This window comes from Siniperca chuatsi, linkage group LG19 (assembly GCF_020085105.1).
Source record: "Siniperca chuatsi isolate FFG_IHB_CAS linkage group LG19, ASM2008510v1, whole genome shotgun sequence".
In the NCBI taxonomy this organism is placed as follows: Eukaryota; Metazoa; Chordata; class Actinopteri; order Centrarchiformes; family Sinipercidae; genus Siniperca; species Siniperca chuatsi.
This window is the reverse complement of record NC_058060.1, coordinates 14141920-14168663: the sequence shown is the minus strand read 5'-3', so window position 1 is coordinate 14168663 and position 26744 is coordinate 14141920. Positions and strand designations below refer to the sequence as shown.

Genomic DNA, 26744 nt, shown 5'->3' with positions numbered 1-26744 from the left:
ATCATGAATAATAGACCATAAAGTATTGCAAAATGATCATTTCATTTCCCCTGAAGGGAAACAATTCTGTTGCCATTCTACCTGGCGATGTAGCAGACACAGGGGCGTCCCCATATCCGACTGCAGGAGCAGGGCAGGCGGGTGTGGGGGCCGGGCCTGTGCCGTTGACGGAGGGCTGCAGACCCAGGGATCCTGGGCTGGCCATGGCCGTCGGGGGAACTCCGGGGGAGAGGCCAGGACCAGCCAGGGGTGCTGAGGTCTGTACTTTCACTTGAGCCATGCTCTATTCCTGAAACCATACAACAATGAACAACTTTGACGTTTTTTTTTTTAGAAACACACCGATCATTACAGACTGTAACCTTATCACTTTAAATAGACTAGTGCTGGTCAAAATCTGTGTTTGATAAAAAACAAAATATATATCTATTTTTTTAAAGTAGGTTAATAATAATGTGTGCATCATTAAGAATGCATTTGTCTACACCTGTACTCAAGCACACATTATTCCACACCAGTTTCTGCACAATTTAAAGCTGTTCACTGTCATTTGACAGATTTCTGTGGGCAAAGCCTGGAGAACAGACTTCAGACTGAGCAGCCCTAGGCCTATCTCACATTCTGATCCACTGGCAGCTAATACATCCAGACAATGAACCTTTATTTGAAGGAGCTTTGCTCATGTTACTGCTGCTAAGCCCCCGGAAAAAAGAGAGAATCCTGTGATAGCAGCCTGAACAAGACAATGGACGCTCAATCGCATTTTATTGGTGACTGAAGAGAGGTACGAAGTCCTTGCATGAAGTAGACATAGGTTACAGCGGAGAGGGTCTAACAAAACCCACATTCACTTCATCTTTTTATGCAAGCATTGCAATATTTTGGGGAATGCAATTACACACAGGTGCCTGTGGCTATACAATGTAAGTAACATAAGATGCTACCATGTGTTTTTCATCAACGAAATATGAAGATAGAGTAAGTTAAATTTTAAAAACTAATTTTTAAAAAAAAAGGTACAAACTGGTTCACAACATCTTGCCAAGATGGCTCCACTACTGGTTCACCGTAATATGTGGCAGGCACTGAAGGGATATGAGGCAAATTCTTTTCAGGTCCCCAGAGGTCAGACCAAAGGGTCTGACAGAACTGAACCCCTGGAGTGTGGAGAAATTGCACCTGGACACTTTATGAAATGCTGGCTTTGAACCTGGAACCTCCAGGTGATAAACAATATCTTCAATCACCATGAAATAATCCATAAGATCGTTGAATAAAGTGCACAAAATATCAATATCTTATCAGGTTTCAGACATCACATAGGTCAATGGCGACAGTTTTCAGATTCACGTTTTCAGATGTAAACTGTTGTGATGATTACAGGTGTTACCTGTACATTGTTTACAGTTGAGGGCCATGGTTGGACTGGTGTAAACAACTGAGCAGTAGCATGGCCATAAAACAACTTATATCGACTATATCCACAAAATAAAATGCAAGCTTTCCTCTGATCTGTGACCTTAATTCATTGCATGCAATCGATTGTTTCCCTGTTTATATCGTCGTTACATCTTGCGTACTCCTGAGGTTCTCGGGGTCTTTCTTGCTTTTCTTTTCTCAGAGCAACATGCGCAAACGCAATGCCAAACAGCAACCCGAATGCATGGTTGATCTACACAGTAAATTGAATATGGAGGGGGTGTTGCGTTAACAGAGCTACAGGGTTGTCTGCAACCCCTGAACCTACATTATAGCTTCGACTGTATGCAGCTTAGCAGGAAGCTAACGTTAACGTTACCAACGCGAAAACGGTATTTCCTGCAAATGTCAGCTCCTAAAAACAAACCGACACAATTGGCAAGCATGCGTGCTGTCATTAATATGTCATTGTGATTTCTCCTGATGAATATACACTATCTAGCCACCTCCAGTAATGCTAGTTTAACCGGTTAACGCTCATCATGGCTGATCGGCCGAGCACCCCTCTTGCTAGCATCTCCATACCGCCCCATCCTGCACGAAAGTCTGGTGAATTTTAGGCCACCGCAACATCATATACGGACTGGCGACAGCGTGACGAATAATCCAGAGACTATCCGACAACAAAGGGTCAAATATTTTAGGGTATTTTTTACCTTTGTCCAGGGCCAGACCCCAGTTACACCTCCGACATTGGCAAACACTAAAGAGAACTGGATGGAAGAGGGAACAGACCACGTTATTTGGCTGGGTAAAAAAATGAAATATGTCCCGATAGAGGCAAATGACTGGTCATTTTGATATTTCATGTATAAAGTTTGTGTTTTGTTTATTTGGTCAGTGTTAAGTATAGCATATCGCTAACTTAGCATCATTACAGTTTGAGGTAAATCTTGAATGAATCTGCCACCCCCGCGGCGATATGAATGGTTCAGTCCTGGTTTGCTTCCTCAGAGCACTGAAACAGTGTAACTTTGATTCAGAACAAAAATTAACCTAGTATCATGAGTTTAATTATGAAGTTAATAATAAAACGTAGAGCTGGGCTGTTTCTTCCAGGGAGCACATAACCACCTACAGAACTCCCTCCTGCTGATAGTATTTACTGCCTTTGCTCAAGGGCACTTCGGAGGACAGGGGTTAACTTGGTCTTGAATGAAGAGCCATGCAGTTTAGTGTCTCACAAACCACAAGACTACCAGGTCTGGATTATGTCTCACCAAGCTCATTGTGCAAGAAACCACATCCAGTCAGTGCTGCTTTTGCTAAGATGATAGGTGGTGATGATTCTGGGGGCCCAGAGCCGGAGAGGGCTCACTGAAGTTCCAGTGGGAAACTTTTATTAAGAAGTGTGGTAGGGAAAAGGTAAAAAATTTAATTATGAATGCGCAGAGAATTTCACGAGTACTATTGTAATGTGACCACTAGATGGTGCCACTAAACTACTTTTACTTGTGTTATTGTGGTACGCTTTGTCATAGAGGGACTAGTATACTCTCCTTTACAAAGATGATATTGTGCGTGGTGTTTCTTCTCTCACACACATGCATAGTGTTATAACATGAAACAATCCCTCGTTTTTTCATGCAGTGAAGGTCATGACTCTTTATAGTGAGCTGTGACTGATTATGCTAAAACAAATAATTTGTAGCATATACAAAACTTAAATGTTCATAAAGACTAACTGATGATGGACACTTTTTCAAGCTTGGCCAGCAACATGCACAGACGGCACACAATTAAGAAAAAAAATACATGTAGTTTGGCCTATGTTCAATACAGAGGAGGGCAATGAATGCATCTGTAGCCTTAGTGTACCTGTACTCAAGTATAAGAATTCATATTTAAAACCCTTTTGTTTAGTTTACTGAAATGATTTGCATGAAACTTTTTTTAAACGAATGTTTGCCTTATGTAATTTCACATGGCTGATGGTGTGCATTGCATACCTAAAATGAGAAGTTTTTGTGTTGCAGTGCAAAGATTGCTTAATAGATTTGACCATCTGTGAGATAATCTCAGTTTTCTCCGTTACACTGTGAAATGTCTTGACATCCTTGATGAGACTTACATGTCCTCAAACATATTTCTTGGACACTTTTGGCAAACAATGCGATTTTCTTTCTGAATTTGGCGGTCATCATCCTTATCCCCACCTGCACTCTCTTTAGAGTGGGACTAATTAGTTTTAATTGATGTCAGCATAAAATGCATAAAAGGCTTTTACAGGCTGCAGGAAAAAAACAAGCATTAAATATTCAAACATTGTGCAAACCAAGGTTGAATAAAAGTGAATCTTTGCTTTTATTATTGATTATGAAAATGAACAGGCACCTATTACATGGAGCTTGCACATCCCAGAACAAAATTTCAAATATAAATAACACACCCTCATTAGTGTTGATCACTCACAACAAGCTGCAAGCTAAGAGCTCAAAATACATTAAAACGAAAAAAAAAAAAACCTAGGTAGAAAAAAAAAAACATCATCCAAACCCCTTTAACATATTCACTCGCAGGTTTTTCAAATCTCTACTGATCCACTGCCGACTAGGTGAAGGCTTCTTTTCCCCTCACAAATGCTTTTGTGACTGCATTTACACAATCATTTCAGTCCTACTGTCTTTTTCTCATAGCACAGTGACAGCACACAAGACCGTTACAATGAAGCTAATAAAAAAAAATCATTGGTTAAATAGATGTCTTTAAGTTATCAATATAGTTTTTGAGATAGCGGTGTGCTGTGGTAATCTCCTCTACAGTAGAGTATCATCACATTCACTCAAATTCATTCAAGAAACTCAGCTAGACCCTGGAAAAAGCAAATGCAATACAAACAAACCCAAGATGGAAAATTCAAGTATCTCTGACTGGATGGCAATAAACATTTCTTTAGAAATGGAGTGATTACAGTCTGAAATGACAGCCTCTGGAGGGGAGGTTTGTAATATCCATCCATCCCATAAACCATTACCTAAGTTATGGAAAGACTAAAAGTTGTCACAATGTCTGATGCCAATAAGAAAAAGTAGGGTTTAAAATTGCATGCACACCCACTGTAAAACTACTAAACTTTTTTAAATTTTTTTACCAACAGTTGTGTTTGTTGCAGACTGTACACATCCTAATTAGCAAAAGATGCAGACTAATTTCCAATGAAATAAAGCACTCCTATTATCATTCTACAATAAAGTAAATGCATCCTCTGCTGATTTCTTTCACATCATCCAACAATGTAAAGACTTATATACAATAGTTTCAGACATGTTATAAGTTTACAACATAACAGTCTCTTTTGGTGAAAATATAGTTAAATTCAAAATATCTGATAGGTATCTTTTTAGAGGTGATCTCTTTATTGAAAAAAGTACCTGAGCCAAAACTCTGACCAGGGGGAATCACAAAAGCCTTGTCTTTACTACTTCTATAAAAGACTCTCCTTTTCATCATTCATTACCATTCTGGAGAACAAAGATTTAAATTAAATAACTGCAAATGCAGAAAAAAAAAATTCCAAAACATAGTGACCCATCAAAACAACACCCCTTTTCAAAGTATCAGCTTGTTGAAAACAGTACAAAAAAAGAACTTAAGATATTTAAAATCCAAACATTGTAGAAGATTAAAGCATTAAATAAAAGTATCATTAAAAAAATAAAAATGGATCGTGCGACAATGTTCTCACATGTTACAGACATTCTTATAATGAAAGAGTGGTCGCTGCACATCTTCAAGGCTGGACTAGTGAACACTACACGAGTTCAGCCCAACTTTATGAGACGTACATTGAGGTCATCCGCATCTATCATCATATCTGTTTTATTCCATCTGTACCGACATTCTGTTTAACAGCAGGAAGAACTGCAGCCAGGTCTCAAGTTGGAAGATGAAGAAGAAAACAGGGTTTACTCTTTATACAGTGTTGCAAACTAAAACCCTTTAACCTGATAAATAAGTGGAGGACTGATTACAGTACCACTGCAAGTTGGGAATAACATACTAATAGTGCCTTTTTAAAACTAGATACTTTCACAGTGCATATAATTTTAAAAAACAAATAAACAGATGAAGCATTTTCTTGGGGTTATGATGGTCAGATCCCTTCCAGAAAATGATTAGATTTGGATTTCTCTTTGTAGGCCCAAGCATGCATCCATCAGTTATTATTGCACAACACAAGGACCTTAAAATGCACCCACACACAAACAAAAAAGTAACAATAATAATCTTAAAACAGGAATTATAATTATCTCACTACAAATCCACCTTGCTTGCTCACTCGCTGCATTACTACCTTTTTGCCAAAAATGATCCATCTTGGGTGCATCTAAACGCTCCATTATTTTCGTTCTTTATATTACAACTGACTAAACATGCATCCACTGTCCACGGGGGAAATGCAGTCAAGAGCCTCCAGCGCATGGTGTCCATTGTTCCAGTCAAAGGTCAGAGTTCAAAGACTGAATGATTAAAAAGTGCTTTACGTAGGTCAGTAGGACTTCTTTCTTCTACAAGTATTACAAAGTTTGTACATTAGCATGTATCATCTGTGAAGGCAAACAAAAAATATTGAAATGACATCACCTTTAGAATTACAAGCAATTGATTTTATGTCCTCCAACCAAAAAAAGAAAAGAAAAAGAAAAACGTGTTAAATTGAAAATACTCACCATGATACCACCATTTTGTCTTCTTTGGATTTTTGTTACACGTTCTTACATAAAAGGAGTTATCAGGCGGTCGTCTCTGCAGAAAAGGGCATTTAGATTTAACATTTAACAAGCATATAATTTAAATGAATCACTATATTTGTCCACCCATACACATTATAGGTTCCCTACCTTTTCTTTGCAGCTGGACAACATGCTGATAATGCTAAGACAAACTGATTGCACTGAGAGGGCTGGCGACCAATCTTCCGTTAGTATAGATAGACAGATGTGACCGTTACTATACACATGAGGGTGGACAGGTATATTCTCTCCTGTGAACATTACCTGTGAAACAAAAGAAAAAAAATCAGCGGTTATTAAGATCATTCATTGAATGTCATAATAATAAGCCTATGAAGGTGGTGGGTATTTGATGCCAAAAAGATGACCTTAATAACCGTTTCTACATTATTCACTGAATCGAGGGTATAGTCGTCAAAGACACAACTTGGGAAAGTATTTGTCTAGAAAAAGTTGAGATTTTTTCATTAATGACAGAAAATAATGAGACTTGCGGGCCGGGATTGGGTGAGAGAGGGGAAGAGAGAATGGGAGACTAAGAGTGGAGACATGTTTTATTAAAAAAAAAAAAAAAAAAAAAAAAAAAAAAAAAAAACAGTTGTCATGTTCTATAAGAAGGAACGGGGAACATTAGCCGGTAAAAGGGTAAAGAGTCAGGGCTAAACAGGAAGATACAGAAAGTGTCATGAGAAGAGAGGAACTCAAGAATGAGGTGCTAAAGTAGAGTCAGAATGGGTAAAGAGGGTAACAATGGGTTGAGGCAGTCTGGCACCAGACAGGGCCTCACAGGAGAATGCAGACTCCACATCATGGGGGGGGGGTCGGAAAAAGTAAATCTGGCACTATACTCAAAACATCAAGACAACTGAAAGCTCCTCGCTGACAGAAAGTTAAAATATTTACTGAAACATCTGATAAACACAAAGGTCAGAGGTGTGAGCATGAGCAGACAGGTACATGTTGCTTTCCTACCTCGATGTTATATTGCAGCGACTCTTGTACTACACCACTACTATCCTTCTGTGTGCTGCTTTTGTTGATTTGTGTGCAACAGAAGATTCAATTAATATTTTCACTTTTGCAAGCAAGGAGCTGCCCATTTTCTCTCTGTTGTAACTCTTAGGCCTCTTTTTCCCCCCGAAACTTAAATTTACAAGTATACTCAGAACAAAATTAATTTCTACTCATTCACACGGCAAAATGGCGGTTTTGCAACCAAAACAGGGTCAAATGCAGCACCCTGCGTTCACCATGTAAGGCAACTTTATAGCCAATAGCCAGACATACACGCAAAATAAAATCAATTTAAAAGTCAGGAGGATATATGGTGGGAAAACACAGTCCTAAAAGACAATATTAAAAATCGCATCACTGATCACATGACATTGCAAAAAAAAAAAAAAACAGACCAAAGTGTGTTGTAAGGTGCTGAACTGTGTGAAAATTTCAACAATTTCAGCTTGTCAACTTATGCACAATGTGGCAAACAAAATCAATGTGGCATTTTTTGGCAGCAAATCAGTAGTTTTTCTTGTGAACATTTGACAGAAGTAAGTACAAGAGGACATCTATGTCGGGGCTCTACAGAAACAGGCACAAGCTGTTAATGCAATTGTTATCAACTGAGTTTGAGTAGGCCAATGGTCACACTGTTGTTGTTTAATAGCATTCACTATGGGGGGTGGGGGGTTCCAAAATCCTGTATGCATACTATCACAACTACACATTTGTGCAATATAGAATTACCACTGAAGCTCCTCACACAACCAATAACTGACTAACAACTAATAACCACTAACACTGAAGTTCCTTCAGGGGCCCCAAGAGGAGTCCAACAGAGGGCCACTTTGACAGCCTGCCCTTCCTATTTGAGAGGATAGTAGCTAAGTTTATCTAATTTTCTCTACACTCACTCATTCTCTATTTTTAGGCGGCCAGGCTTCTGATGAGTGAAACAAGATTGTTGAGTTAAACTAATCCCCTCAAACATGGCTTCAATGGGAGTTTCTGGTGTCTCTGTCAGTGATTCCTGGCTCCAGTGTTTCCAAGCAGAGATTCATTCCACAAGATTCAACAACTGCAGAGCCGATGTGTTTCATGTGATTATTGCAGGCATCCAAACAGTGGATATAAAGGATTGTTTACACAGGTCTTTTGTTCTGTTTGGAAAAGGGCACCTCTGTACACTGTACCTGCAAACTGGCAGCATATGAATCTGTTTTGGTAACCACTTTCATAGTTAAGAACTTCATTCTTGGATCAAACTATCACGAGAATGGATACTGAACATTTAGTCAGGAAATCCAACAGTAGAAACTAAATGGAACCAGATTCCAGATCTGTTTGTTCATTGGTGTCCACACCCAGCAAAGCAGCTTGTGCATCATGGTTGAAGCAGACGGGACTTTCTAGGTCCCCAAGACAAGATGGGTAAATGGACTGCACTTACGTAGCACTTTCCAAGCTGAGAACAAGACTAAGAGCCTCACATTTACCCACATACAAACAAACACACACTGATGGTTGCAGAGCAACTTCTGCTTACCTGAGGTGAATCAAAAGGATATCGACTACTAAATTTGAAAAGCAGCTGAAATTTCTCTCCTTCGTACAGTGTGCCAGGTGCTCCCTCCATGTCTACAATCCACCTAAAATAAAAGGCACAATTTTAAAACATGTTCAACATTTCACTCAAACAAAAAGGGTAAAAAATTATACTGATCACCCAACACGTATGAACTAAAACACAAGTAGTGTCCACAAATCTAAAAACATGTCTGTTGCAAAATATTTTTAAGATGATGGAGCAAGTATTAGAATAGATATTAGATATTAGAGCAAGAATTATTCTTCCTGTCAAGTCATGATATCAGATTAACACTTCCTTTAACAACAAACCTTTTCTGCGCTTCAGGAAGAAATGGTTTTATACAAGGTTGTTTTTTTTTTCTAGGTTTCCCTAGAGCCATACTAGCAGCATGGCTCTAGGGATGGCAATGTCAGTCTGTCTGTCCACTACTTTGGTCCAATCTGAAATATCTCAACAACTACTGGATGGATTGCCATGAAATTGAGTACAGATATGTATGCCCAGATGATGTATCCTAATAACTTTGGAGATTGACTTTTCCTCTAGTGCAACCGTGACATTGCCATGAAGTTTTGAGTGAATTGGCTCAACAACTATTGGATGGGTTGCTATGAAATTTGGTACACACATCAATGTCCCCCTCAGAATAAATTGTTTTGTCCAATACTTTGGTTTATGACCAAATTCCTGCAAAACTAATGACGTTCCCATCAGCCTCAGCTAAACTTTGTGTTACCTGCTAATTAGCAAATGTTAGCATGCTAACTCACTGGTAAATGCCTAACCTCTGTTCTATCTCATCATTCTGAAGTAGATTAGTTGGAAACATGTACAGAATGACTTGCATGTATCACATCTCATTATTATTAAAAAAAGGATCATTCAAAATGTGAGCCGCCAATGCTGCAGTAAGTGTGTAATCAAAAGCTTTTAGTCTGACTCATTCCAGTGACATTCAATATTCAGCTGGGTTATGACAGTTGTTTAGTAATAATGTGATACTCTATTGATGTACTGGACACAATCTGTTTTCGCTTCTGTAGCCTGGCTACAGAACTGTGCTGACTGAGCTGCGAGGGATTCAATGTCTTGCTCAGAAGGGGAGATGACTGCAAACACAGGGGCTTGATCCTGGGTCTTTGGGATGAAGGACAGTCTACCTGCTCAATAGGCTAATTGTTACTTCACTGGCCAAAAAGCTAAATATTTAAGTCTAGTGCAGAACATTTACGGGGATTGCCTGCTCACAGTAGAAACCTCAGAGGAAGAAAAAGGAGCACTGATGGCAGCATCACAATCTCTGGCCTAATTTCATCAGGCAAGCAGTGCAGAAAGGACATTAAAAAACTTTTGGCTGTTGTTCTGGTTTATAGCCCTGTCTCTCTTTCAAATCTAGCCTCAGGCACATGATCATTTAGGCCTACATGCGAGGTCAATCCTGTTTAAAACTTCACCCTTACAAAGTCCAATGGTCAAAGCGTCTGAAAGGGGTTCGATTTTTCTTAGCTTAGAGCGAGGCAGCATCACTGTAAATGATGCTGAGTTACACCTGATGTACCCCACGCTGAACTCAGGAAAGGGCTCCAAGGACATTATGCTCAACTTGCTCAAATTCCCCATAGCCTGGTGATTATATGATCCAGTCAACAAAAATAACACTGAGCCATTTAGTGAAAGTGGGGAAAACTGAGTACACATATGAGACTCGCAGTGCTTTAAAGCAGCAGTTTCCTTGTTTGCAATGGCTGACTCATTACGGCATCAAGCTAAGCTATCTGCACTATCACACAGTGAACAGAAAGACATTGTAATCTAATGAGCAGTACTGAGAGACGAAATGTACTATATAAACAAAGCTATAAAACTAAAAACATATGGTCACCTTATCACTACCACACGCACAGCATTGTCACTAGTGAGTTCCCCACCATGTTTGTTTTTTAAAAGGGATAAGGTTAGCTTGAATGTCAAGCAGTATTTGTATTTTACACCACTAGGACACATATGATAAGACGGGCAAATCCCTACTACTTTCAATTACTATGACAGAAAACTAACCTAGGCTCAACAGACCTTTCAAGGTCAGAGTTGATGTTGACAAAAAGATGTTGAAATGTTATGTTCTCAAACCTGAGATGCACAGTGAATGCAGAAGCCGGCTGAACAAGTTCGGAGACTTGTCAGTCATGCAAAACACAAAACATTCATTCTGTCTGACCAGGCGTTGGTTATCTAATGAGGGAGATGCTAAAGTAATGGATCTTTCATTGTTGTTACAGTTTCGTAAACTAGCCACAAGCACTGTAAAATGTATTGCCTCTTTAAGACGGCAAAAGTGCCAAGCAATGAAACTGGATGACATTCCAACCAACACAATCAGGTAGTAACTTTCAAAGTCAATGTTGCGAGCCTGCAACTGAAAGACATTTGAATGATGGCAAGACTACAACTTAGTTCATCCTTACTGCTTATCAGACACAATTTGACACACTCAGATAACATAATCATGGTCATTTAAGGGAACACCAAGACACCCAGACAGAAAGGTCAGCTAAGCAGCCTCTGTTCCTTGCTACCCTAGCCCAACTCCTGCATGCCAACTGTTAAATATTTTATGAGGATGAATAGTGACACCGTGCTAAGACACTCTACTGAGGGCCAGAGCTGCCAGTCACTGAAATGACCCTGATTCCTCCTCGCCAGTCACTGCTGAGGCTACAAGAGCTTTGTGTCTTAATACCACTTCTATTGCAACAGTAACATTTAATGCATGTGTGGCACCAGACATGCTCACCACACAGCTCTCTCATAGTGAAGAAACATGACATTTTACAAAGCCACATGAGATTTGAGTTTATTCATAGATGCAAACCTTCTTCAATGACTACTGTAGGTGTAGGTGATTGTGTCCTAAAGTTTATTGCGTTAGACAATGCTGCCATGCTGAAATAAATGAATCACATGCAAAAAAATAAATAAATAAATACTTACTGTGTTATGGTGTTCTGTACACTTTTTTCATTAAGCGTCATTCCGGGGGGTGGATCATTTTGCAGGGCTAATAATTCCTTTTGTAGCCTTTTCTGTGGGAGAGAATGTGTTTGGGTTTCTAACGTTACTATACTCAAAAATGTTTAAATATAGCATCACGACGATATACAAACCATAGTAAAGAAATAGGAGAGTCAAATCAAATAAAAACAAATTAGCGTTTCGAGCGATCCATAACCAAACCACCGTAAAATATCAATGTTATCTCAATGATGTTTAGATATATCATTTAATGACGGCAGATGAAACGATGGCTAAGTGTAAGATATAAGCAACAAACCCAGGTCATCAGTCGATTAACTTACGAAGTAGGTTTTATGGGTTTTCAGATTCGATTCGACACAGCTATCTTAAGAAAGCGATGCACCTGTTCAGCTCAAGAGGAAACTGGAACTAGTCAATCTGCGCACTGTCTCGTAAGCTAGCTAACGTCATCGGCAGCCAAATAGCAGTTAGCACTCGTTTAAAATATTAGAATGAATTTCAACTGATAAAATCACATCCCTTGAATTATCATCCATGTGTTGCTGCGAAATAAATACATCGCCACTCATCAATATATGTATCCAGGAAGCTGGTTTCTATGCTAGCCTCGACTTGGTGCTGTTGATGATGATGGGCTAGTTGTATTGCTAGCAAAGACCTAGCGCTAACCCTGAACAGTTTAGACAAATCTCATCGCTTTTACTTTAATGTCATCACTACTTCGAACATATACATGTATCTAAATGAAGTGGTTAATAAACTACCAGGAAAGACCAGGCTAAAGGTCAGGTAAATTATAAATATACGTTCGCTGTCAATTGTATTCTTACCTGCATCGACGCCATGATGGAAACCCCCCTGCATCAGCGCAGAGTGGAGGACTGTACGTCAGGGAGTCACGTGACATGAGAAGCTGTTTTGACAGAGGAAAACAAACCACTGATGTGCACCGTCAGAGCCAAGACCCCGCTCACGTCTAACTCATTTTATGTCGTTAACGGACTATTTAGCAGCTTTACAATAACATTTCATAAAATTGAAGAAATGTGTTAAAATCCAATCAGGTCACATGGGACATTAGGGAGGATCTGTCTGGGTTTGTCTTTTAGTTATTAAACTTATCACAATTAGGAAAATACTTTGCTTGAAGTAACATATTAAAAACACACTCTGATTAACCATAGTATCATTCAGTTAGATATTCATCTTAAATCACTAAATGGATTATGCTTTTTATTGTAGCATCTCATACACTTGGGTGATAATATCTTGTTTTTTTCTGTCATCTAAGCTTCCTTTTATTAAAAAGAAAAATTCTGGTGAAAACTCCAAGAATCAAAAATGTATAACTAGTTTAAAACCTTGTAGCTTTTCATTCCCCTTTGTACATAAAAGCCAGATTGTCTAAGGTACATGAAGTACAGTGGTGTGCAAAAGTGTTTGCCCCCTTCCTGATTTCTTATTTTTTTGCATGTTTGTCACACTTAAATGTTTCAGATCATCAAACAAATTTAAACATTAGTCATACATGGTGCTGTGTGAAAAAGTGATTGCCCTCTAAACCTAATAACTGGTTGGGCCACCCTTAGCAGCAACAACTGCAATCAAGCGTTTGTGATAACTTGCAATGAGTCTTTTACAGCGCTGTGGAGGAATTTTGGCCCACTCATCTTTGCAGAATTGTTGTAATTCAGCCACATTGGAGGGTTTTCGAGCATGAACTGCCTTTTTAAGGTCATGCCAGCAGCATCTCAATAGGATTCAGGTCAGGACTTTGACTAGGCCACTCCAAAGTCTTCATTTCAAACATGCAAAAAAACAAGAAATCAGGAAGGGGGCAAACACTTTTTCACACCACTGTATATCAATTCATCTGCCAGCAAAGTTTAGAACATTTTATTCAACTGAAGTGAAATTTGACTAAGCCTCCTGAGGTTTCTCCCAAATAAAAAACCTTCAGTCTGTAGCTAATAACTGAAATATGATATGAGCTCCCACCTGATATGGTTGCAACTTAATAAGCCAGATAATAGCTTAAAAGACTCTCCACATTCACTCTAAGTATTACAGTATTTCATGCAGTAAGATGTAACCACATTGAAAATTTGCTGATAGGTGCTTAAAGACATATATGCATGTTCAAAGCAACATTTATTCAGAATTATAAGATCATATCCATCAGCTTGCACTTGTCATTTTGCCATATTTTATTGATCATAGAGCCACTTTCTTTAGTGTAAATCAGAAAAGGGTACCTGAAATATCATGCGTGCACAGTTTTCTTCTGTAACATGTAACATATACCCCCTCATCAGCCCTAAATACTTAACTGTTGATGAGGCCACAATGTTACCACATTTTGACTACCAATTCACCATCTTGGAAAATCTTTCGCTAATCCATCTAGGCATATGTACTGTGTGAACATAAAAGCTCACGTTAATTAGATCATTGTCAGTTTCCCAAAATCCATTTTAATCCAACATTTGAACATTAGTGCAGGTTCTTCCAAACATAATTAGACTTTAAAAAAAGTTTAAGCGACCACCGTTGAGGTGTAACATATTCTCGTAACGCAATTTCAACAGTGTTGTTACCTCTCACAATGAAAAAGAAAAAAATAATAATAATCAACCACTGTGGTTCTCCTATTACAAAGGATAACGGGTATAATTACATTATTAATTTTGTAATAGATTCAAAAAACATGTGAATTTTTATTGTTTCCAAGCTGTTATTACATTATTGTCCTAACAGAGAATTTGACATCTTTTACAAGGTATCCACTTTATCTTCCAAACATCCTTAGCAGGTGAGTAAGAGCAACATTTTTAAGACAGATCTCCTCCCTGTTATGTCTAACCACTAATGTACAACAAATTATACATTTTAGTGTATATAATATCTCTGCCGACTGTTCTTTGTGGTCTTTCAAGCATTTTCTAATGTTTTACTTGAGCTAGAATAACATAAAATAAAAAAAACACAACTGAAGTATGATGCAGGTTTTTCTGAAAGTGGTATTTAAAGTCAGATGTACTTCATATGGAACAAGGTAGCAATTGGCAACAAAGTGCTCACCAAACAGGTCTTTATTAAAGGTGGAGGGGTGAGGAAATATTTACGGAGTGGGGCACATCTATCACATTCTGGGGCAAGTGATGCAGCCTGCCCTATCCATTTATTACATTAAAATGAAATCCTTTAATACTAATAAAATTATGACAGAAAGCCAAGTGCAAAAAAAAAAAAAAAAAAAGTTTCATATGATGTAAATGGCAAAACAATTTAAATATTCAAAAAAATCTAAAAATGTTTTAAGTTGCTACATTATCTCTGTAAATTTAGCAATCCAAAAAGTTTGCAGCCATCAGCAGTTCCAGTGCGATCTCCGGAGCGATGGGGAATTCAGGGATTTCTGTGGAGCTGTTGGTGTAACGGACCTTGTAGGTGAAGTACATGCAGACCTTGGACAGGACATGAGATGGAATCTCCCTGAAGTTCACTTCATTGGTTTCATTCTCAGCAAACTGACCTGCAGATGGAGGGTTACAGTGTACCAATTCTGAATTCATGCAATTTCAGAAATACACCTGGAATATCCTATGCTGGAAGTAGCTATAAAACAGAATAATTCTGAAAGATGCTACCCACTAACATAAAAAAGGCACAAAACAATGGCAGGTATCAATGACATCCAAGAAAAAGTTCTATAATCCACATTTAATAGAAGGCAACAAAACCGTTGTATGGAGGGAGCATAGTGCCACCACCTGGACATGCAGAGTTAACTTGACTTGACTAAATAAACACCTTAATAATGCATAGCATCACTACTGTACACATTTCCTATACAGCCTTATGGCAACTAGGCTGACAAATGATTAATAATGTTTTTATTAAAGTAAAACCCTGTTCATACATAACATGTTTAACGAGGGGAGACGAGGTAGTTGAATTATTAACAGAGGAGCAGCTCTGATTTTAATTTGGTCCAAAGTAGACATGTCAGTATTTTTATTTTTATTTTTTTTTTTTAAATATACAGACTGTGCACTCCTGAATGATTCCAGTATATTTTAGCTACTTTTAAATGCCCAGTAAAAACAATCTCAGGTTACACCACTCCACAGGACATACTTTGCTGGGTATTAAGACAGTACTGCCTGAAACTATTCAAGCAAACTTTTTGTTCAACAGATTTAATAACATTCAGTGTTGGTATCTACAGTTTACAGTAAAGTCAAATTTATCTGGGCAGCACTAATGACCAACAAACATAATGCTCTGACACTCCTTACCAATCCCTCCAATTCTTAGTTTATTGTTCTGTCTCTCATTAGGCTCTTGCCAACCTTGTATGGCTACCAACATTTGGCAAATCTCAGAGCTAACAGAAGCTACTTCTGTTAAATCCAAAAAAAAAAAAAAAAGTCTTAAATTTCAGGCATAATCCACCTGGAAAATATTAAATTCTACAAGCATATTCAACCTTATTGTTACTGATGGGTGTCTTGTAGTGCACAGTCTATGTATGTAATTCACCACCACGAGCGAATCCCCCACTTATGTCTGACAGGTCCCAAAAATGTGTCACATTGTTGCATTATAAATTATTTCAATTTGCACTGGACTTCTTTATCAGTACCATTGGGTGTGCTGATGAATTTATTTATTTGTTGGGCATGGCGGATTTTTACTAATTTACCAGGAATAAAATTATTTCAGTTAATGTAAAGTAGAGAACCTTTAGTATATTCATAGGTGTGTTAATTTTAACGTTAGAAGATATAGCAGTTTGCTATACTTTGACTAATTTGCATGAATCCTCACCTGGTCCGCTTAACATGGCTTTGATAGTCCCAGATGTCAAGGCGTGTTCTCTTTTCACAATAAATTCATGGCCATCTGAAGAGATCAACTTCACATACATGGCATCTGGCCCTTCACAGCCACCGTAGGTTCTCTCTTCACCATCTATGAAGCAACACAAAGTGACAATCTCAAACAGGTGTAAGCCAAATGCTTAAGTACCACACACACACACACACACACACACACATTTGACCAACTGTAATAACGGTAGTGACTTTGGAGAATAGCCAGAGATTGTGCTATTTAAGAGAAACGTTAACAAATGAGACATCTGTGACTCGGCACAAACACCTACTCTGGTGTGAACAGACATTTTATGAATTGGCAAATTTTATGAATTTCTGGGAAGGTACTCACCCATCCTGTTCGATATTTCTGTTAACCTTGACACGGAAGATAGAAACACAACACAGAAACATCTTAATTAGGACACCAACACCCTCGAACATACAATAAGGTTAGAAAGTCGCCTAGGCTGGACACTGGCTGTAATGCTGTTATGTTGCGTAAAACAATCATCTTTCGTTAAGGTTTCCGTTAGCTAATGTTAGGTTAGGCCTTAAATTTGTTTAGTGAATTTATGAAAATCACCGTGTAACGTTGAGTTAAGCCAGCTCAAACAAATAGCTAACCTACCAGTAATGTTAATGTACCACAATGTAACGTGGCTATTGTTAAAATAAATCTGAATAACTACAACTGCAACTTCTCTGCTCTAATTCAGTTTGAAATTGGATTAGTGGCCACGTCTTTCTCCAGACAAAATGTTTTTAAGTGAATTCGCAACCGTTAGCTAGCAAGCTAACGCCTTGCCGAACGAGCGATAACATTATAATTCCTTTTATCGATTGTTTAGTGTTTGCAATTCTTATCGGATAAACAGATAGAGACACGCTAAGACACAACATGTAATCGAAACACAGCACTGTTTCTTACCACTCTGTAGTATAATGTGTAGTGGAGATTGCGTTTCAGCTAATGTTAGCCACCAGGCTGTTGATACCCGGAACTAATTTGTAGGAACACCCGTCCGCGATAAATTTCTTCCGTAGAATTAATTTGCGGAGAGAAACGGTCCCAGTTAATTCCAGTTAATTTATTTGTCCAAAGTCCTTCTTCAATTTTCCAAGGAGACTAAACGTTTTTATAAAATGCCATCTGTTGTAATCACAAAATGTGCAAGTGAAAAAATTATGTGCAAAGCAGAGGCTATTTCTGGATGATGAACATTTACACCTCCGCTGTTCAATATAAGTCGGTGTCACTAGATAAGAAGTTTAGATAAGCGAGGGGAAATAAGGATATTAATTTTTAATTTTAATAAAGAGCTGAGATGACTTGTCAAATTTACACTGGTTTACAGGCCATCCATGAAGAGATGTCCCGTGAAGCATATAGGGGGCGCCTGTGTTTCAGATTACCCTCCCTGACTGTCTCCACTGGCTGTGATGAGCAAGAGCAGGTGCTGACTGGACATGACAGAGACATTTTGCAGGCTCATAAATCTGGATTCAAAAAAGAATGATAGAGAGAGGGAGAAAAGGCATGCACTCTGTGCTATCATACACTTTCCAAAGTTCAGTGAGTAGAAATCAATCACTTCAGCATATTGTAGCCTATATTATTTTGATTACACAAGGATGGCAGGACAATTATAAGAGTATTCACCTGTGTGAATAGTGTTATAACACATCTTAAAGACCCACATTTTCTAAACTAGTTCATTAAATTTGTTGTTTGTATTAACAACCAAACATTACAGCTCATAAAGTCTCTTCTAAAGGTAGGTAAAGGGGTGTCCGTCATAGATCAGAGACAGTTGAGAAGTGGGCACATGCTGTAGTCACGGTCAGGTTCAGAATGTGCCTTTGCCCTGATCCTGCCTGGAGTCCTTTCATGCAGGAAAAGTGATGACTGTTGAAATCGGAGGCTTCCAAATGGACGCAGAGTTATCTGAGCTGTGACACTAATAAGAGTAGACTACTGAGTGTGTCTGTAAATTGTGCCGTTTGACCCAGAGGTGGGGTGCTCCTCGTGGAAAACAGTAAGGAGTTTTACCATTTTTTCCCCCTTATACTGTTGTTTATTTACACACAGATATTAGGGATCCACAACTGACTCACAGGTGGGTCAAATGAGTCCATTTTCCCAGACTGCTCTGGCCAGTCTTACTTAACTGACTGTGCTCATTGCTACAACAGATGTCAATGGTGTCTTCTGCAGTGGTGACACCTGACCTGGTATTTGTCTTACAGTAATGCTAGGCTTAGCTATGCTGTTGGTTTATGTTCCAGAAAGTTCTAGTAGCGTCCTGCCTGTTGACTGCCTGTCTTGCCTGTTGACTCACTCACACACACACACACTTACACACACTCACACATAAATACAACCAAAAACAATCACTGACCTTCCAGTCCCCCATTACACCATTAGTGCTTATGATCAGAGCGGGCGGGTGGCGGCAGCCGCTTTGATGTCTCTCTGATACGACCCACCTCGCTGCAGCTGCTCTCAGCTCTATTTTGGGGAGGCTGCTGTGGGCCCTTACACACACAAACACACACACACACACAATACATGTAAACTCTCTTGTCATGCCAAGTGATATCATCCATCCCTTTGACACATTAACTACATACTTTCTCAGATCACACTTTCTTGCACACACCCAGGCCGTTCTGGAAATGGTGGGATGCAGTTAACTTGCTAGAAAAGGCACTTGTCCATCTTAATGCTTGTTAGTCTAATTAAATGTTGGTGTTTGTCTGACATCTTAGACAGCCAAATGTGACATATTCAGCATGGTTTGCATTCTTATAGGCTAGCAAAGGTGCAGACACAATGAAGTTCATTTCATTTGGTTCATATGTGGTTTAAACATTTCCCCCCTTTTCACGACCAGTTTCAATACCACAGAGTCGGTCAAATGTCAATACATAGAATCATTTATGAACAGTACAATAGCTTAGTTGTAGAGGCCCTGAATGAAACCAGGTCAGTATGGGAATAGTGTCTCTGAAATAAGGGAAAGGCTTGTCACAATGAATTTGAGGTTACTGTCCCTTTTGCCTCCAGCAAGTCACTGTGCCCTGCAATTCTCATGTTGGTCCTAATCTCATGAACCTTCGCTGGAGAGGAGCATCATTAACCCATGGCATGTCACAAACAATTATGTCTCATTGGATGAAAGGTGAAATAATTATATGCAATGTAATTAATAATATGTATTTATTTCATTACTGTTAAAATACACCAATGAAATAATATACCTATTTTGATAAAGAGCTTATTTTCAATTTTTTATAATGGAATTTGGTTCATGTAGCCTTATCATCAAGAAAACCTGTGATAGTTATAATGTGTCATAATGTGTAAGAAAGACATATTAGACTCTAGCTTTACTGCGTGAATTCAAGCTCAGACATGCTAAAGCATATCAGCTCTCGTTGCTACCACACCACACACAGTAATACCATTTGGTGATAGTTTGAACACTGACTCACGGGGCACACATCTGTCATGTGCGATTCTTGGATGGACATAATGTCTGGTGAATTGTTAAATCATTAAATTCTTCAGGAATCTTACTACAAGCTGACAAAAAAAAGTGTGGTCATCATGATTGCTGTTCTGTAATGTGATACCCTTATGTACCCAAACACAGTGGTGGAGTCTCTTAATCATGTGTTTCTTGGATAAATAGATGCACAGGTAGCAGAGCTGTTCACTGAAGCAACATTATTATGATTGTCATTATCAGTGCACCCTGCAATACAACAGATGATTCAAAGCCACCAACTTGTGCAACCATTAAGACACAGTGGATTGCTCACAACCTATCACAAGCAGAGAATGATGCATAGGAGAAACAGCATCTTCCCAAATCATAAAATCATCCTTCAAAAGATGTTCCTGCTTTACTTTTTTGTTTTCTACAAAACAATGTTAGTTTATTGCCCCTACTCCCCACATGATGAAAGCTTCAAATGGCATAACAGACAGATAAGAGGATGTGAGACAACCATTTACTTACAATAGCTTGAGGCTAATGCACTGTGTTGAGGCCTTGCTTGTTTAAACTATAACGACTCCCCTACAGACCCCTATGATAAAACCTCCACCATAACTCACATGTCATGAAAAGTCTTGTCAACAGGACATGAAAAGTCTTGTGCTTAAATGGCATATAAGTGAATTGTGTTTATTTTTTAGTCATCCATGTGCTGTCAAACAAAAAACAGCATGTGGGAACGTTAGCATGTGACAAAAAAAGAAAGTGCTGTGTATTTAAATGATAAGATACTGATAATAGTTTACTTTAGATGATAGTGTGATAGGTTTATGGTTGTATAACTGAGATTTGTTTGTGTAAATATAACAGATGAAGTGATGCTAAGCTAAGCTAGCTATGCAAGGCATGGAAAGGGGATCTGCTTAATACTGATGTCTTAGCAACAGTTTTTAAAAATGCTGGGCACTGATATCCCCTCACTGCTTACAAGCCTTAATCCAATTTTAGAAGCACAACCAAGTTGCATTTTAGTCAGAAGGTGGAGGCTTGGGCTTAGAGAGGGAAGTTAAATATACGCATGAGAAACACATGCTTTCATCTTAGTGCGTATATGCCAGACTTAAGATGCTTATACTGTATGTCCAAGCCAATCCTCACAGACACACAGCAGATAAAGAAATATAATTTTTGAAATCATAGTTGATTTAATCTTAATCAACCAATCAGCAACAAATGTACACAATTTACCAATAACAATTTACCTGTAACAATCTAAAATTCCCCCCATTTAGCATTTATAAGCAGTATATAAACAATAAATAGTATATAATCCAAAGTAAGTAAAGTATCATTTTTTAAAATTGTTAACTGTTTATCTGTTTGTCACATGTACTAATTATTCAGGTTTAAAACTTACAATTTATTATATATGATTACAACTATGTGATGTTATATAATTATAACGCATTCATTAACTGTTTATATACTAGTTGAGGATGCTTCATGGGAGGAGTTATAAAGGAGGAGTTATAGTTGACAAATACATTGGTAAAGGCTAAAAATGTTCTTATATCTGCTTAAAACTACATTATTGTGTGTTAAAACTCATTTATTTATTACAATTATAATACTACTTTAAAATGCTAAATGGGGGTTAAAATAAAATGTAAGCAATACATTTATTTTGCTATTGATCTAGAGTGGCTGAAAAAATCTGAATATTTTAGGTCCTAGATTGTCACCTTTTAATAGATTATCATTTTTTAAATGTTTAATTATCATTACTTATGAAAGCATAATATGTAACAAATTCAGTGGGTGCAAAATCTGGCCAGTTATTATTGAGTCCAAACTGGTCACGTATTATGAAAGACCACAAGTGTCATGGAAATGGTTATTAAGCATTTGATTGATTCATATCTAACTGGACAATAAAAACAGGAATTAATAAAAGATCTTACAAATGAATGAATCTATAAATAGTTTAAATAAAGCATTTCATTAAATTAATAAATACATTTTCCATTTGCAGTTCCATTTTCTTGCAGCTCCTTTTCTTCATGTTATTGCCCATTTAAATTTAAATAATAATTTAGTCTCTTAATTTATGGAGTAATTAATTAATTTTAAAATATTTTATTCAGTCCTGTTTTTATTGTCCACTTAGATATTAATTAATGGAATGCTTAATAACCATTTCCATGACACCTGTGGTCCTCCTTAGCACATCTCTAAATTTTACTTTTTTCTTCAGGCAAAATCACCTTTGGTAGCTGTGAAAACTTGAGAAATAATGTAAAGTGGCTGGTAAGTTCGTCAGATGGCAAGTGAGAAGCTTTTAACAGACCAAGGTGCAGTGCGACCAAAATCAAATACATGTCAAATGCATCCCAGAGTCAGGTTGGCATGTGTTGTGCTGTTCTGTTGTCAACCACAGTCCTGCTGCAGTGAATTCATATGGAGTCTCTTCCCTGTACAGTAGATGGCACATCCACCTTTGCTGAATATAAACAAGATTATTGTAGATTCTCCACCCTTGTCAGGATCATAGCTGTCACTGGAATTAGTTAAATGGTCCCTATGGAGGTGATATGCTTATAAGGTTTTGGTTTATATTTGTCCAGGACTGCTTGAGCAACAACATCTTGTCCAGCATGTTGTGCCATATCAGAATAGTAACAGAGATATTCTATACTATTACTGACAAGTTCTGCTTCACATGAGGGTTTTAAGTGCCAGGATTATGCATATAATGACACCTGATATTTTAACCTGTAAGACAAAGTAAACAAATAAATAATGTAGGAACTTGCCATATGCAGTTATGATAATCAAATACCAATATAAGTGAGTTAAGAACTGAAATTTACTGCTAGCCCAATCAACTCCACAGAAAACCAAAATTTACACTATGAAACAGTGTAAATTTTGAGAAAACTCTGCAGGTTTTGCAGTGTCTGCCGGCGTCAGGGCAGAGGGCACAGCAAGTGCATGACATGGCGTTGTTGATTCCAGGCAGGTGCCGCTGCTGGTGTAACACTACACTAATCCAAGCAGTGGAAACAGTACAAACTGACCCCAGACAAACTGAGGCACCTGCCTGCGCTTGCACTGCTAATATGAGACCCCGATGAAGATACTTTGATTTCATGCCTACTCTTTTCCCCCCGGATCTCATTATGAGAAGGTCACCATGAGGCCATCATTGCTAGGAGACTAAGCACAGATGAGACGATGAACCTCGGAGATACAAAGAAGTGAACACGAGGCTGGAATTTAAAACATTTTTATAAGACAAGTGGAAATCCTTGCATGCATCTATTCAAATCCATCTGTAGATTTTATGGCAGTGTAACTGTATGTGCTGCATTAATGTTAGCTGTATAGCATATGCTGTGCTGTATTGTGTTTTATTATACATTGTTAATGTTCACATAACAATTCTGATTTCTATAAGAGTAATTTATTTGATATATTGAAAAAAAAGTCACAACACCTGGAAGGTTGAAAGTTATGATCTTTGGGATGACGCATATTGGTGTCAGAGTGTAAAAAATATCAGAAATAAGCAAAATATAGTTTAACAAGGCATAACATCTTTATTGTTATACACATAACTTCATCTCCAAAGACTTTGCACAAATCAGTGGGGTAACATGAACCTTGAGATATCAAAAGTCTCCCGCAGTTCCTCGTTATATCCTAAAATACTCAAACAAGTACATCTGCCTTTCACATCCTCAAATGGTACATACAGTACATCCAATTAGAAATAAAGTATTTTTTTCCACTGTCAAACATATGTGCATTACATTACCAATTACAAACAAGTTATAGTCATTGTCAAAATACAGGTGTGCAAATTGTTAGAAAAATACCAACTCATACCAGATTCTGGATTGTGCTCTGTAAAAATCCTTACAAATAGTATATAATAATCTATATATAAATGACTCCAACATGCAATGTTGCATTTCAAAAAATATCCCATAAACAGGCTGTTCTGTTAAACCCTCTGAAACGTCAGTCTTCACTATGCTTGTGTGAAGACAGTTAAAACAAGAAAAAGAGGGTGTAGCAAAGAAAGGGTGAAAAATTGTTATTTAATGCATCACATTTGTAAAATAACACTATTTTTTAATAATTTAGTTTCTTGGTCTGCTTTTATTGTCTACTCCAGATGTTGAATAGATTTTAATAGTTAGTTTCCAGTAGTTATGTGGACAGTTTGCAAACATCTAACTGGCTGAAGCATTCTCCAAATGTAATGTGCTGCTCATTGTGTAACAGACAATATAGTCAAGTTGAACTTCAAAACTGAATTGCAGCAAAGAAAATCTAGCCATATTAAAGCCCTTTTTATGATGACCAATGTTTACAACACACATCAGTTGCACAATGAATAAATAATTAATCTTGGTAGTGATGACAGTAAATGTCATCCATATAAATAACCACTTTTAAAATCAAAGAAACTCATGCCATACCTGCAACAAAGACTACAAACAGCTACGATGAGGCAAGTTAAAAGCATGATTCAGGTGATGACAACAGTCAAAGTATCCCCACACGACAAAGTTAAGACAAGGATGGTATCTCTTCCCCGCCCCCCTTCCTCATCTTTTTCTGAGGTAAACAGTAGTACTGTTAAAGACTTTTAAAGGCATCTCTCCTTCTCCCTGGTGCCACATTCCCCATGGCCTCAACCTGAATAAATTCAACTTCCACTGTCCACAAGACTGTTTTGATCCAGTCTCATAAGCATGCAAGCACTGCTAGGCCTACAGAAGCAGCTGTGAGAACTGCGTCTTTGCATTTTAGTGGTATACTGAAACAATGAAAGCAAAGATTGCAATGAAGGAATTCAAGCAAAATGGTCTAGACATGTACAATGAAATCATTTTCCTTCTGATTTAATAAATAGCATAAGACATTTGTTACTTCATTCTCACAAGTGTGAACCTCCTTCCTAAACACAATGCTGGATCTTAATCGGCAACCTCTCTCAAAACCAGTCTATTCAGATTATGAGTGTCTGACAAAATAAATGGAACATAGGATTTTTATAATTCACCCCCTCCCCTATTTTTGGCAAAATATACTATAAGCTTTCCTTTGAAAAAATAACATATTGCACTTTCAGTAACATGAATGTGTAATGTCAAATTACAACTCAATTGTTAGAAATGAGTAAAAGGGAAAACAAATTTGTTTACTCATTTTGAGAAGAGAAGAAATTTCCTTTTCAACCACAAGCATATGTCTGCAGGTAACGGACATTCAGAGAACAACAATGAACAAAATAAAACTACAATAAAACAGAAAACAAACAAAAACAAAATGTTAAAACTGTACCATGCACGGGGAGTGTTTCAGAGCAGTGTATCCTGGGTTACAATGGACGGAGCTCGAGAAAGCTGCGGTGATGATTGGGTAAACAGAGTAAGACTGGCTAGTGACCGTGCTAGCACTGACTGCTGGCAACGGCCGTGCCCAGTTTCCTGTTGCAAGAGTGGTGTGAACCCCAGAAAATGCTCCCAACACCTGAGCACGCTCCTGCTGCGACTGTGCCCCCCCTCCCAGCCGCCGGGCTCACATCTCCCCATCAAACCGTCAGATGGCAAAATAGAAAGGCAGCTGTTTGCTCCCGTCATCTAAAAGTGCATCTCCACACTCTTCCAGCAAAGTCCGTCAGCCCACCGCTATCTGCCAAGGCAGTGGCAGTGGGCTACAGAGACCAGTGCTTGGATCAGCACACGTGTGGGTTTCAATTACTTCTTTTTTCAGACTGCGTATGTTTGGTTGTATTTTTAAACTTTTTTTTATCTCACTAGACACGGCATTTCACCTCAGCTTTTAGAGAAGCCAAAGGAGTGCTAATTCACGGGGCTGGCCCTAAAGAAGGCCCATGAGAGGTTGGTGGTAGTGATGCCTTCCTCCTGATTCTCTTCGGTGTCATGCTGATTCCTAAACACCTATGGCTGCCCCTGTGTCTCACTGGCGCCATTTTCATTTTTCAAGGCCGGCAATGCAACTGTCCCGGTTGCCATGTTTTCACTGCAACATAAAAAATTTGTTTGGATTTAATTGGCTGCTTGTCACATTTCAGAAACACATTGTGACACACAGGATACATAAGACATGAGTAAAAAGGGCAGATGTATTTTCATCTTTAGAAATTTATAAATTCATCTACTCCTTATTCATTTTTGCTGATGAATAAATGTGTCTAGAAAAATAAATGAACTTACCTGAGAAACAGCATCATCATGTCAGAAAATGGACAAATATAATTGCAAGGCCAATATTCAACAGCATTACCATAGCAACAAGAATCGAGTTAGGACCCTGCAAAAAAGGACATTATGAGATAGATCAGATATCACAAAATAATCAAACAACAATCAAATGATCTGTACTGCCTATCTTCAAAATAAGAATCATTTGAATGGAAAGAAGTAGGCAGTAGGAATAGTTCTACATTTTTGGAAATATGTTCATTCACTTTCTTGCCAAAGTT

The 26744-nt window shown here is 38.1% G+C and overlaps 4 protein-coding genes across 10 annotated transcripts in view; all 4 read right to left on the bottom strand.

Annotated features, from left to right (window-relative positions):
* The window catches only part of stau2 (staufen double-stranded RNA binding protein 2), an 88203-nt gene extending 85916 nt beyond the window's left edge, over positions 1–2287 (bottom strand). For all 5 annotated transcript variants that reach the window (XM_044176645.1, XM_044176646.1, XM_044176648.1 and 2 more), the window contains exons 1-2: positions 2136–2287; positions 82–289 (exon numbers count right to left, since the gene is read on the bottom strand). In XM_044176645.1, the coding sequence (XP_044032580.1) occupies positions 82–280 (199 nt within the window). In that variant the 5' untranslated portion in view covers positions 281–289; positions 2136–2287. The remainder of the gene's footprint in view (positions 1–81; positions 290–2135) is intronic.
* Positions 2288–3759: 1472 nt separating this feature from the next.
* On the bottom strand, positions 3760–12824 carry ube2wb (ubiquitin conjugating enzyme E2 Wb). Of its 2 annotated transcripts, none has more exons than XM_044176874.1 (6): positions 12669–12824; positions 11794–11885; positions 8758–8860; positions 6321–6476; positions 6150–6225; positions 3760–6026 (listed from the first exon to the last, which is right to left on the bottom strand). In XM_044176874.1, the coding sequence occupies exons 1-6, from the start codon at positions 12681–12683 to the stop codon at positions 6013–6015; spliced, it is 456 nt and encodes a 151-aa protein (XP_044032809.1). In that variant the 5' UTR covers positions 12684–12824; the 3' UTR covers positions 3760–6012. The 2 variants fall into 2 exon arrangements, with proteins under 2 accessions (XP_044032809.1, XP_044032811.1); XM_044176876.1 differs by lacking the exon at positions 12669–12824 and adding an exon at positions 12159–12659.
* Positions 12825–13970: 1146 nt separating this feature from the next.
* On the bottom strand, positions 13971–17784 carry eloca (elongin C paralog a). The gene is made up of 4 exons (XM_044177231.1): positions 17650–17784; positions 17071–17096; positions 16672–16815; positions 13971–15373 (listed from the first exon to the last, which is right to left on the bottom strand). The coding sequence occupies exons 2-4, from the start codon at positions 17072–17074 to the stop codon at positions 15183–15185; spliced, it is 339 nt and encodes a 112-aa protein (XP_044033166.1). The 5' UTR covers positions 17075–17096; positions 17650–17784; the 3' UTR covers positions 13971–15182.
* Positions 17785–23798: 6014 nt separating this feature from the next.
* jph1a (junctophilin 1a) overlaps positions 23799–26744 on the bottom strand; it is a 34443-nt gene continuing 31497 nt past the window's right edge. For both annotated transcript variants that reach the window (XM_044176896.1, XM_044176897.1), the window contains exons 6-7: positions 26476–26572; positions 23799–26281 (exon numbers count right to left, since the gene is read on the bottom strand). In XM_044176896.1, coding sequence (XP_044032831.1) covers positions 26492–26572 — 81 coding nt within the window. In that variant the 3' untranslated portion in view covers positions 23799–26281; positions 26476–26491. The remainder of the gene's footprint in view (positions 26282–26475; positions 26573–26744) is intronic.